General features: G+C 34.5%; 1 protein-coding gene across 1 annotated transcript; it reads right to left on the bottom strand.

Annotated features, from left to right (window-relative positions):
- Positions 1-318: 318 nt before the first annotated feature.
- Positions 319-2,487, bottom strand: LOC127128979 (probable 2-oxoglutarate-dependent dioxygenase SLC1). Its single transcript, XM_051058322.1, has 4 exons — positions 2,165-2,487; positions 1,601-1,848; positions 1,053-1,419; positions 319-952 (listed from the first exon to the last, which is right to left on the bottom strand). The coding sequence occupies exons 1-4, from the start codon at positions 2,453-2,455 to the stop codon at positions 701-703; spliced, it is 1,158 nt and encodes a 385-aa protein (XP_050914279.1). The 5' UTR covers positions 2,456-2,487; the 3' UTR covers positions 319-700.
- Positions 2,488-14,598: the final 12,111 nt, after the last annotated feature.

Here is a 14,598-nt window from a genome sequence, read left to right as displayed (position 1 = left end):
ATACCACTAATGGATCATAATGAGGAGGAACCATTCACATAGGTCAAACACTCACCTAAAGATCAAAGACTCACCAAAACAAGTGAGAGACACCATATATTCCCCAAAAATCTTAAAGTGATAGGTGTATGAGTCATCTTATTTATAAAGTGTTCGACCTCCATTTTTCTACGTAATATGGAACTTAAAGCTCACATTTATTATTCAACACAACTCACACTTATTTCTCAACAATTACAACAATAAAAACCGACTATAATCAATGGATACTTGTATAATTTAACCATAAAACAAACTCCTCAACAAATCAAAACTACATTTTTCAATTCTTTTTTTCAAAAATAATAGAATTTTCACACAAAGAAGGATCATGAATACAATAACAATATAATAGAAATGCTTAGTTTTACGAATTGTAAAACTAAGAATTGCAAGGAACAAACCTCCACTGCTCTTAACTACCACTACTCTTGTGATTTCCAACAATTTTTTTTTTATCAATATTTATTATTCTTTAACCCATTGACAAGTGTTGATTCTTCTACTTTGTTTCAAAAAAACATAGTAACAAATAGCATGACTCAATATATATAATACATTGTGGTTGGTGACAGATTGTATCTCTCTCTTGCTACTTTGATCACTTCAATGTCTAATTACCTATAACTCTTATTCCATTACTAATTAGTTTGCTCAATAATTATGAATTTGTCAATTTTCTCGATTCTAGGAAATCCTTTTTCTTGGTTTCTCTGGTGGACACATACGCAAGAAAGCTACCAAAATCTGTGTCCATGTAACGCTTTGGATTCTCTTCATCAATGAGTTTGGGCGACGGTTTCACAGTGCAGTTAAAGGGAAGACTATGCAGTGAAGCAATAGATATTCTACTCTTAACTTCATTCACCAAAACCCTATGTAATACACTCTTGTATTTTCCGTTGCTAAATATCTGAAAACAAATCACACCCAAAAAAATATCAGCACAAGAAAAATCACAACTATCTCTCTAATTCGAGAAAGTAATCTCTCCAGTTACACGCAGAAGATACCTCTAAATGATCGCCAATGTTGACGACGAAAGCGTTGGGAATAGGTTGAACCGTGAGCCATTTGTCTTGAAATTGAATTTGCAAACCCTCAACTTCATCTTGAAGAAGTAATGTGAGGAAGCCATAATCAGAATGAGGGTGCATTCCTAAGGTTAGGTCTGGTTCAGGACATGGTGGATAGAAATTGGTGACCAACATTTGGCTTCCATTGTCCAATTCTTTCATAATATTATTATTATCATTATTGTCCTTTTCTTTTGTCATCTCTTCTTGGTTGTCTTCCATAATTCCTAAACTTTCTAGAATAGCTTTCATTATTGCCATGAACAATTGTTTGGTTTCTTTTGCATAGGTGGCAACCACTTCTCTGTTTAAAATAATAATAAGAAATTAAAAAATGCACTCACATCACATACATATTATAAGTGAAAATCAAAAAGTAAAAAAAAATATTCGATGATTCTGATCTATATAGATTTATTGAATAATTGATGTATTTGATTTATATAGAGATCTCATAAACTCTGGTTGAAAATTGAAACACTTACTGAAAATCCGATGGAGAAGCAGGCCAATGAGGAACAAAATCGGGCAAAGGATGACAAATGAGTTTTAAGAAATCTCTCCAACAGAACACGGAGTCTTTTGTTTGACTAAAACTGGTTCCATATCTCACAGCTGCTCTCATATCAGTTGTCATATACTTAGATCTCTCCTCCATTGGAAGATCAAAGAACCTTCCTATCACATCTATCATGCATCTTGTTATATCATCTGATATGGAATGATTCACTAGCTGCATCAATCAAATATAATATCTTTCAATTTAGCTCAACATGCATGAAGATTCGTATCTTATCTATTTATTTTATTGTTGGACAATTTCATTAAAAAATAGTGAATTATTATGAGGGAATTATAAAAATGATATGATTATTATAATATTTCCATCTGAATCTCGTGTCGTCACTCTGTCATTTCATTGATGGTTGTTTGATCAAAATCAGACAATTCATATTTCAAATTTGATATTTAAATTGTTTGATTTTATTGGAACAACCATCAATGTAATCGATTAAGTAACTTCACGAGATTTTCTACCAATTTCGTACCTGGAAAAATCCATATTGTTCACAAGCATTGGCTAAGGATCGAAGAACTTGTGGCCTATTTGGACCAATAAGTTCCGCAAAATCAATGATAGGTAGCTGAAGATTTTCCTTGGGAGAATTGGAATCATTCATACTAGTGGTGGGTCTTTCTGAGGCTGGAAATATATACTTCTTTGGAACTTTGTGAAGATAACCTTTTTCATACATGTTCTTCACTCCTTTATGATATTCACTTTCTATTATATGATCTTCTTCATTCCTCTGATCAATCATTGCCATCGCGGGAGACATTGGCGTTCAATATGGTAACTAAAGTAACTTCTGAAAGTAAATTTTTTTCGTGAGTACTACTAATAAAATCGATAAAAAAAAAATAGATGCGTGAAATATAACATCTATATTTATGAGACAAATTTTATATTAAAAAATATTATTTTATAAATATTCTTAAAAAAATATGAACTCGGCTTTCTAATATTATATTATCAGAAAACCGAGTTCATTAACAACAACATGCATGCAAATAACATGAGGGAAAAAAGATGTTTAGTTTATGCAATTCTATACTATTGACTTAAAAAAAAAAGCATATTAATATACTATATATGAATTGAGTTATTCCCAATACCTTGGTTGAGAATAACACAAAGAAAGAGAGAATTTGAGAAAGAGTGTTGATTAATGAATGCTAATGTTATGTTGATTTTGATGTATATATAAAGGGAAAAAAAGTTGCAAGTTTTGATGAAACCACCGAGGGTTTCTAAAACCAAAGACTGATTCAATTCCATTGATTTTTAGCAAGATAACGAAACCGTTGACAAAAGTTCAGTCATACCACGAGAACCATTACACAAAGACTGCATCTATATTTCCTTTCATCACTCTAAAAATTTCTATCTCTTTCTTATAGGTATCTATAGACCCTACAACTCACACTTTATTGTTTTGTTATAATTATTTTTAGTTTGTTTGTTTTAATATTTTTTTAATTGAATAAAACTATATATAAACATAGCTGACTTTTGGATTGTTCATGTATGTTATAGATAAATATTACTGCGTCTTTCCCACTGACCGATTAAACTTATTTTATGTATACAACAACTAAATGTTTATATGATTAAATAAGACAACACAAAAATTGAAAATGTCATTTTGGTATAAAATTAGTTGTTTGTCTTTGTCACGAGACTATCTGAACTAATGTCGAAATTCGTTGTAGCTCTAGTACCATATTTCAATTTCTTTTAATTTTTTTTTATTAGTTTTTAATCTACACAATATAAGGTGTTATATATATATATATATATATATATATATATATATATATATATATATATATATATATATATATATATATATATATATATATATATATATATATATATATATATATATTAGATGGTCTGAAATGATATATTCTTGATAATGTTAAAATTAAAGTTTGATTTAATTTATTATACAAAAATAACTTGTAAAATTCTATATAAATTATTAATAAGTGGGGTCAAACTTAATTTTTTATACAAAGATTAAAATCAAATAATATAAATATTCATAAATAATAATAAATTCTTATACATTAATGATAATGTATCTATAAAAAATTAAATATTACATAACAAAATACCATTGCATATTAAAAAGTTGAAAACAAATTAATATCTAAGGATTATAATTACTCTTTATGTGTTTTTTATTTTGAAAGTGTTGTATTTTATCCACTATTAAATATATTACTTTCTATGTATGTTACTACGCAATCATTCAAAAATTCATTCTCGCATGATTGCGTAGATTATTCTTTACAAAATTTATAGCTGAGAAACTTCTTTCAATGATTGTTGAAGCCTAAGACAAAACTAATGCCAAAACTAATTTATATAGATCCCTAATTCTATTTAAATTAGAAAAAAGATCCACTAGAACAAACATCCATGATGTAGCTTTCAAGTTAATTGTCGAGTCCCGTAAGCTCTATCAAAGAAAATTCCAACTGATAAAATCGAGCTAAATTAATCGATTTTTCCTTGTCAAATGCAGAAAATAAATCTCGTGGAGTTAAACTTGCGACTCAGATAAACAATTCACTATTCACATATGTAAATCTCTTATTCAACTTTGGAAGTTGTTTATCAATCACCTAATAAAATACATCAACTTGAAAAAGTGATTAAAGTTCGAAGCTATTTTAACATTATGTGATGGTTTTCCATGTAACGTGAATGTGTCATCCATAATAATAATGTCAATACCATGCTTCTCATAAAACAATGACACTTCATCGAGTAGACTAGACAAACCATCTTCTCTCATATTTTGCAATCTTTCATATGATACGTTAACAAATGTCATAGAATTTACAATATCTTATATTTTCTTTGCACTGACTGCGACAAATCATTAGTAATTTCCAATATATTTCTCATCAAAAGCAATTACTTGCCCAATCATACTATTGTCCACGAATTCTTGACAAGGTTAAATTGTATTTTTTCAATAATGACTCTAGTGCTAACTTTAAAGACATAGAACTTATTTGCAACATGGAAAATGCAAATCAACCTTTCAATGACACATCCTTTCTTTTCTAGATAACAAAAATTAACTGCCATTTTCTCTTTAATTGAAAAATCTCGAGATTCATCAATTAAAATAGAGAACAAATTATTGTTAAGATCATCAATAATAATTTTTATGGTCTCACAAGCAATAACTTTCACAATATCATTTTAAATACTAGGTGATACTAATTTGAGATTTCCACTAGGTTTTTTCAATACTTTATCAATCTTTTCATTATGATTATAAACAAATTGTAGAATCTCAAGAAAATTACCTTTATTCTTTGAATTCATTTATTCATTATCACGGAGAAATACCAATCCCAAATTTAATAAAAGTCGAATACAATCAACTATTGCAGTTAAACAGATCATATATTCCCTCTTGATCAAGTCAGATTATTTGTTGATAGGAACTTCTATATGTTATTTTTTATTTATTAATGCATTACACTTTCTTCAAGCTTGATTAAGAGCACTATTAGGACCTCCAACATGGAAGTTGAGTCTATCTTTTCTTTTCCAATTTGAAAATCTCCCAGTCACAAATGCATCCCAACCTTTGTGTTCTCCTATCTCATATCTAATGAGGTAACAACATAAACAAAACACAACATCTTTTGAGACATTATATTTCAATAGATTACCAAATTCAAGAGAGCAATCAGGATTTAATTTACGTAAAGATATACCAAATTTTCATTGTGGAAAATTATTCTCCTTTGTTTTACAAGGCCCTTTTTGTAAATAAGCTCTTTGAATTTCATCTCGAACATTTGTATGATAACATGACATTTGATTCCTCTCTCCAGTATCAACAAGAAGATTATCTAAATCAACATCTAATGTCTATTATGCCGATGCATTTACCACTTCATTAACTTGTCGATACTCTAATGTTTATTTTATTTTAAAATATTTTTCCATTTATAACACATAAAAATGTAATGTTAATTAGTTACTTGATTCTAATACAACTAAAAGCATAAAGTTAAAATGAAAAACATGAGACAAATATATGAAATCACAACACACAAAAATATGAAATCACAACACAATAATTGTTGAAAAATTCAATGCTAAGAACAAAGTAATATTTTGAGACCGAGAGAGTTTCTTAAAAACCAAGAAACCTTTTGATTTAAGAAGAGAGGAGAGAGAATAGATAACAAAGATGGTTAAAACATGATTTTCATTCACTTTCATAGAGAGTGTTATTTGTTTACAAGTGAATCACCAACCATCTCTCTTAAAAAGTGAAAGAGAACATCCTATTTATAGACTACTAACATATGTATCTAATTTATGAAGATTCAACCATTACATGACATACATAACTATTACATACATGATGAATGCTACAATATACATGAACAGACTTCAACTACAACACTCTCTAGATTTCGACTCTATAAAAATCTCCAGTCTTCGACTCTGTCAAAAAACTATAGCTAGATTTATTGCATTAATGTTCGATCCTACTAGCTTCTAACAACAAATCTACAAATCTCTACCTTGGAACTATATCCAAACCATGAAACAGACTAGCTATCATCATGCAGTTTTATCAATTGCATACAATGGAAGAACTTGCAAGTTGACAATGACTTGGTGATCATATCAACAATATTGTGACCGGTTGAGACCTTCACCACCTATACTTATCCTCTTTCAATTTTCTCTCTAACAAAATATAGCCTAACATAAATATGTTTTGTCCTTTCCTAATAAAGATGATTTCTTCAAAAAATATATGTCACTTTGACTATCACATGTAATAGTGATTGTTTGACCTTGAAGTTTCAGCTCCTTGGCAAAACCTTCAAGTTACAATGCTTCTTTCATAGCTTCAATAAGGGCAATTTATTCTGCTTCAGTTATTTATAAGACTACAACCTTCTAAAATGTTGCTTTTCAACTAATTGTTGTGTCGAACATAGTGAAAACATATGCAAACAAATATTTTCTAGTGTCCATACATCCTGCATAGTCAGAGTCCACAAATTCTTTGATTTCCCTTTGGTCATATCGACCTCTAGCTCCACCATAAACCAGGACCCTGCTCAGGGGTCCTTTTATGTATCTTAGGATCCATTTCAAAGCTTGCAAATGAGTTTTTCCAAGATTTTCCATGTACCGACTTACAAGGCTTATTGCATAAGTTATGTCTGTCCTAGTACATACCATAACATACATCAAAGAAACTAATATAATATCATATGTAATGTTATCCATATAGGCCCTTTCGAATTCAGTACTAGGAATTTAATTTATACTAAGCTTGAATTGTTGAGTTGTTGGAGTTATAACAGGTTTTGAGTTCGACATACCAAACATGTCCAGAATCTTCCTTAGACATGACTCTAGAGATAAGCATAATGTCGACTGCTTTCTATTTCTCTTGATGTCAATACCCAGAATTCTGGTTGCAGCTCTAATGTCCTTCATTGCGAATTCCTGGTTGAGTATTACCTTCACCTTCATTACTTCTTCAATGAGGTTTCTTGCTATGAGGATGTCATTTACATAGAGCAATAAGATGACAAGAGAATTTTAAGGTGCGAACCTCAAAAAGACACAACGGTCGAAGTTGCTCCTTGTGAAACCTATGTCCGTTATGAACTTGTCGAATCTCCTCTTGCATGCCTAAGAGATTGTTTCGGGCCATATAACGATATATTCAGATTGCACACATAATCCTCCTTAACTTTTTCTTCATAGCCTTCAGCTTGCTTCATCAAGATCGTTTCACCATGATCCCCAATTACGAAGGCAGTCTTTACATCCATCTGCTCTAATTCTCGGTCAAACCTAGGCACTATGGAAAGAGGAATTTTAATGGATCTATGATTCACAACAAGAGAGAATACATCATTAAAATCCACTCCTTACTTCTGAGTGACGTTCATTGCAACCAGTCTCACCTTGAACCTTTTTAACATATCTCCTTAAATTCATTCCTTTCCTTTGAAAATTCATTTACAATTGACTAACTTGCCCCCTACAAATTTTTAGACTAGCTTCCAGGTGTGGTTATCATGAAAATATTTTATCTTATCATACATGGCTTTCATCAATTCCTTCTTATTTCGACTCCTCTTAGCTTCTTTGCAATTTCCAGGTTCTTCATCGAGAACCCCACTTGCTGAAACTAAGGAAAAAGCTATGAGGTTTGCATAATCAAACATTTTAGATAGATTGATGACTCTTCTCGGACTGTCTCTTTCCATCAGGTAACCGTCAACATTTTCCTTATTTTCTTTAGCATTTTATGCTTCTTCAACTACTTCACCTGGATTTTCACCATGATTGTGCACTTCATTTCCTAAGTTATCCACCTAAATGGGAATTTCTTCCTTCTTTTCCTCTTATTCAGGGATTTTTGACTAGCCACACCATCATCAGTTCTCTTAAAAGCCATCTCAACTTTTTTGAAAACTACATCACGACTAATGATGCACCTCTTTGGCTAGGTTCGAGGAACCACAACCTATAAGCCTTAACTCCCCCAGTATACCCAAGGAACATGCATCTCACAACTCTAGGTTCGACTTTGGCTTATCTAATGTGTGCATAGGCTACAATGGATGACCTGACCAGACTTCTTCAGGTATCTTCATCCCCAAGGAAGTTAAAGAACATATATTTATCAGGTAGGCAACAATCATAATAGCCTCAACCGAAAACACCTTCTTCAACACAATACTAAACAACATGCACCTCACCCTTTCTATGATAGTTTGATTGGACCTTTTAGTTAGGCCATTTCATTAGGGTGTACTTTCAGAAGTTTTGGGCCTTGCGATTCCAAACATAGCACCATAATTATTAAACGCATCATTGCAAAACTCAAGGCCATTATTTGTCCTTAACCTTTTGACCATCCTTCCAGTCTAAGTTTCCACCATAGGTTTCCAACTTTTTAAGTTTCCAAAAGTTTCATCCTTAGTTTTTTGAATGAATATCCAAAGATTTCTTGAATAATCATCAATTATTAATAGAAAATACCTTGCATATGAGTTTGATGGATTTCTTGTAGGTCCCCAAAGATCAACATATATATAATTAAGCGATCCATTTTTTTGTTAGCCTTTGTTGAAATTCACTATGTAAGCTTTACCAAATACACAAGGTTCATAAAACTCCAGCTTTTCGACCTTATCAACCGCTAACAGATTCTGCTTGCTTAATTCGGCCAGGCGTTTTTTACTAACATGGCTAAGTCTCATGTACCATAACGTAATATTTCTTAGGTGCCTCAATGGTGCAATATAAATTAAGCCTCTTATGACCTCTGGTTCAATGGAATACATACCTTTCTTTTTTATGCCTCTCAAGATTTCCTTTGACCCCTTCATGATTCTCATGATACCATGCTCTCTTTTGAAAACATATCCTTTCTTGTCGAATTCACCAAGAGAAATAAAATTTCTCTTTATAGAAGGTACATACCTGACACCTGTCAGCAACCTTATGGTTTCATCATGGAGCTTGAACCTCACATATCCAATCCATGTAATCTTGCAGGCTTTATTTTTTCCCAACAACACTGGTCCACCTTCTTGATTACATAGTTCTTAAAACGCATCTTTGTTTGGAGTCATGTGCCAAGTGCAACCTGAATTCATAATCCACTCCTTACTAGAGTTGTTGCTCGTAACCACTAGGACATCAGATGATTCATACTCATCTTGAAGAATGTCTACATTGCCAGTATCCTTGCTATCACCATAACTCTTCAGCCTATCAGGACACAACTTTCTTGTATGACCCTCCTTCTAACAGTGGTAACACTTAATCGCAGAAGCATCACCACCATAGGACTTTTGTCGAACTTTACGCTTCTTCTTCCAAAACTTACCATCTTTCTTCGAGAAATTTCTCTTTATTGACAAGCGTTCTCCAAGTGAATATGACTTTTTCTCCTTCCTCTCATTCAAGTCCTTAGAATACAAGACCGATTGAACTTCATCAAAGATCAAAGACTCTCTTCCATACAAGAGAGCTTCTTTAAAATGAGCATGGGATTTTGGTAAAGCACACAACAAGAACAATGCTTGATCTTCATCACCAATGCTAACATCAAGTTCTCTAGATCAAGAATCAGTTTAATGAATATAAATCCCATTTTAGGTAGAGATGATTGACCAAAGACATGGTCATGTACAAACCTTCAAGTTTGATCCACACGGTTGCTGTTGCTTTCTACTTCGAGGCTCGTGTGAGAATGTTACCACCAAGGCTCATCATGATGACACTGTGGGATTTATCAATCATCATTTTCTTCTCTATCTCCGTTAGGGAAGCATCCATGTTTTTCAAATACCTTCAGTGCTTTTAACAAAACCTTGCTGAACAAGAAGGGCTCACATCTTCAAGTGCCATAATCTGAATCATTTTCTCCTGTGAATTTCTCAATCTCATACTTTGTTGAAGGTATCTTGATCCATGCTCACCGCACCCATTTGTTGATAAATTCAATGCCAAGAACAAAGTAATAATGCGAGAACGAGAGAGTTTCTTGATAACCAAGAAACCTTTTGATTCAAGAAGCGAGGCGAGAGAAGATATAACAAAGACAGTTAAAACAAGATTTCCATTCAGTCTCACAAAGAGCGTTATTTATTTATAAGTGAATCACTAACCATCAATCTTACAAAGTGAGAGGACACAACTTATTTATAGACTACTAAGATATGTATCTAATGTATGAAGATTAAACCATTATATGAAAACTCAAATGGGAAATGATTGGTCGAAATCAACTTTGCTTTTAACTTATTTAATTCTTCTAACCTTTCATTAGAAACTCAGTCCCATAAGCGATTTGTGCCAAATTATTAGCCTTTTGGGTTTCAATTCGAGGAACATTTTGATATTAACTTCACCAAATCTTTTCAATAACGAATTTGCCTTGACAAAGTACATCAACAAATTCTCTTTGATGAATTTGTACTCTTTTGTCAATTTTCTCACAATTAACTCGGAATCCCCTTTAATTTAGACTCCTTTGGCACCTAGATTCAAACAAATCTCAAGGTCTGATATCAAAGTTTCATATTTAGCCTCGTTAATGGAGCAAAAACCTTCGATTTTGAATTTAAACTTCGTTGAAACTTCTTGAGGAGAAATAGTTAAAATTCCAATACCAGGTCCATTGTTAGATGCCCAAAAGTGCTTATTTGAGCTATCATATGTGGGCATCTTTCACTCTATTTCCCTGCTAAAATTGTCAAAATCACCTTGGTTTTTGATGAAATGCATTACATTGATAAACAAGCTTGGTGCCTTTGATTTGTGTGTTATTGTGCAGAAAGAAGGCATGAAATAATTGAAATTGAAGACACAAGAAAGTTGGCAAAGGAACCAAAGCAAACAAGCATTCATCAGCCTGCTCGCTAGGCGAGGGCTGTGGCGAAGCACTGGTTCGCTAGGCGAGCGCCAAGCGAAAAGCTCCAGTAAATTGTCAATAAATTCGCCAGGCGAGCTGACAGCGAAGGTGGTAGCGAGTTCGTTCTGTTTTGGTGAAAAGCGCAGCCAGCACTCACTCGCTAGGCGAAGCTCTAGCAAGTCCCCAGCGAGCATTCCAGTAGCAAAACCTTTCAACCTCGCTGGGGCGAAGGTTGAAGCGTGTCCTTCGCTAGGCGAAGGTATGTTCGCTAGGCGAACATGACAGTTCAACAGACCCTGTTTCTCTGGGCGCAGGTGCCTTATGTGCCCATATTAGACCCTCGCTAGGCGAGCCATTCTGCTCGCCTAGCGAGCATGACAGCCCAGCAGAGGTCTATAAGTAGCAGGTGCCACTTTTGAGCACCATACCTCATTTTTACCAACTTTTTCCACTTTTGTACTTTGGAGAGATATTTTACAGCATTGTTCTAGGGGATCTTTTATGCCCTAATTTTCATTTCTCTTCATCTTAGAACCATCTTCTACAAAAAGAAGGTGGATTCCCATCCAACTTCGATTATCCGACTTGGATGTTGATCAACCTTCTTTCCTTACTTGCCGACCAAGCTACCATGAAAATGAGTAGCTAAGTCATCCATTTGTCAAGGTTAGATGTAGGTGATTACTAGCTTTGTGTGTAAATGTAAGGATCCTCATATGTAAACTCTTTAATGGTAAATATATGATGAAAACTTTGTTTCTATTTAAAACTCTTTGTGTTGGTTTATGATCGAGAGATGTTTACCGACTCTTGACCTAGGTTTTCATCCAAACTTGTTTGTTAGCTAGAGATAGTAATGAATGATTTTGTTCACCATAAGGTTGAACCAAAAAGTTGTCATTTTGATAGATTGTGTTCGAGAGAAACAATGGATCAAAATGGCAAAACTCACAATGTGTGTTCGAGAGAAACATATTGAGAGGACTTTGTGAAATGATTTATCATCTAAAGGAGTTTATAAGATTGTTGACCGAGCAAATACATGCAAAGTGATTATTGAAACCTAACTTTGGCAATATTTCTCATTTATTCAAACCAAAACTTTTACCGCAATTTATTACTTTTTATGCAAGATAACTTGATTAAAACCAAAACCCTATTGTTACATTGAGCTAAGATTAACTCAACCATCGAACGGCGGTGATATCTTACAATCCCTGTGGATACGATAACAAAAACCCGACACGAAATACACTTTCAACAAAATGGCGCTGTTGCCGGGGATTGTAAATTGATATTGCGAGCATCGCAATGGTTGTTTAAGTTTTAGCTTGTGAATTTTTGACTTGTGCTTGTAATTTGTTTGGTTTAGTGTGCAGCTTACGTTTTATGCGAGGGCAAATCCCTGTGGACGAACTTCTTTTTGATCCTGAGATCGAGAGAACCGCAAGGAGGCTCAATAGCAAAACGAGACGTAGGAGGCAACAGGCTAGACAAAGCCAAGAGCAAGGAGAAAGTTCTTCAACCACAAATCCACACCCATTTATACCAAACATGGAGCCACAACCACCATCACCAATTTCTACTCCATGCATCAATAGTCCAAGGAACACCGCTCAATTTGCCAACCACACCGGAAGGCAAGCTGAGATAAAAACGGGAACTCTAAATCTATTATATGGAAGTCCATTCACCGGAATGGACCATGAAGACCCATTTGCTTTTCTCACAAAATTTTATGAGATAGCATTGGCTGCCGGAGTGGATCAGGCTCAGGAGCTTCCGTTGTTCAGACGATTATTTCCCCACGCTTTGCTCGGTAAAGCAAAGGATTGGTACCTAGATCAAACACCAGCCGTAATGACAGACTGGAACGTGTTAGAAGAGAAATTCATCGAAATATTCTTCTCCCATAACCGGTTCATGGAATCCAAGACGACCATCTCGGTGTTTTCACAAGGAACCAGTGAATCTTTGAATGAAGCGTGGGAAAGATTCAAGTCCATGCTTCGGAAATGTAAAGGGCATGGATTTGATGAATTGACTCAAATCCATATCTTCAGAAATGGACTTCAACCAAACTGCAAGACGTTGTTGGATGCCACCTCGGGTGGCTCGTTGATGTCAAAAAGTGCCGAAGAAGCCACAAACATTATCAATCGAATGGCTTTAAATGATCTGCAGAGTCAAAGTCGTGGAAATTCTTTGAAGAAGGCGGGAGTGCTTGAGCTTGGGACGAATGATGCCATCCTTGCCCAAAACAAGCTCATCTCACAACAAGTGGAACTCTTAACGCAACAAATCAAAGAGTTAAGAGAACCGTCAAAAGCTAAACAAATAACTTGTTGTGAACTTTGTAAAGGAGGTGAACATGACACCGGATTTTGTCCACCTCCCGGTTTTGACGAAGTAAACTACATGGCCAATCAACGGGACTATCAACCGAGACAACAACAACAACAACCTTATCAACCGCACCCTCAAAATCAACAACAACAATTCCAAGGGAACCAAGGGTTCCAACCTAGGAGTAACTATTACCATAACCAAGGTTATGGAGGTGGTTTTTCTAGCCGTCTAAACCCTCCACAAAAGCCGTATCAATCTCCACAACCGCCGGTCGTCAATTCTAAATTGGAAGAGACATTGACGCAATTCATGCAAATGTCAATGGCCAATCAAAAGAGCAATGACGCGGCCATAAAAAATCTCGAGACTCATGTTGGGAAACTTGCCAAGCAACTCGCGGAACAACAAACCGGTCCTTCCTTTTCGGCAAACACGCAAACAAATCCTAAGGAGCATTGTAAGGCGATTATGACGAGAAGTGGGAGGGAGTTGGGTAGTGAGAATAAAAAAAGAGTTGAGAGTGAACAAAGAGAGAAAGAGAAAGAAATTGAGGAGGAAATAGTGGAGGAAAATGTTGATGGTGAAGTAGGAGTGTGGAGTGATGAGGAAGAAGTTGAAAAGAATAAAAATAATGGTGAAGTTGAAAAAGAGAAAGGTGTGGAGATGGAAAAAAATACAAGCGATGAGGTAATAAGGGAGGTAGTGAAAAAGCCTAGATGGAAAAGTGCTAGAGTTGCAAAGGGAAAGGAGGTAGTGAGCGCTACTCCTATCCAAAACCTTCCTTATCCTCATGCTCCTTCCAAAAGGGAGAATGAACGGCATTACGCCCGGTTCATGGATATTTTTAAACAGTTGCAAATCAACATTCCGTTTGCCGAAGCCTTGGAACAAATGCCTAAGTATGCCAAATTCATGGAGGACATACTAACCAAAAAGCGGAGGTATACGGAACCGGAGACCATCGTCCTTGATGCGAGCTGCAGTGCCATTATTCAAAGGACGCTTCCTAAGAAAGAGGTTGATCCGGGAAGAGTTACATTGCTGGTTAAAATTGGTGACGTGTATGTCGGGAAGGGACTTATTGACTTGGGGTCGAGCATTAATCTTATACATTTGTCAATTATCAA

This window comes from Lathyrus oleraceus, chromosome 3 (genome assembly GCF_024323335.1).
Source record: "Lathyrus oleraceus cultivar Zhongwan6 chromosome 3, CAAS_Psat_ZW6_1.0, whole genome shotgun sequence".
Taxonomy (NCBI): Eukaryota; Viridiplantae; Streptophyta; class Magnoliopsida; order Fabales; family Fabaceae; genus Lathyrus; species Lathyrus oleraceus.
This window is presented reverse-complemented; position numbering and strand designations above follow the sequence as displayed.

Coding starts and splice junctions, on each gene's coding strand:
- LOC127128979 (XM_051058322.1), bottom strand. CDS start 2,455: ATGTCTCCCGCGATGGCAATGATTGATCAGAGGAATGAAGAAGATCAT. Junction 1,849..2,164: donor AACAATATGGATTTTTCCAG/GTACGAAATTGG, acceptor TGATTGATGCAG/CTAGTGAATCATTCCATATC. Junction 953..1,052: donor ACATTGGCGATCATTTAGAG/GTATCTTCTGCG, acceptor ATTTGTTTTCAG/ATATTTAGCAACGGAAAATA.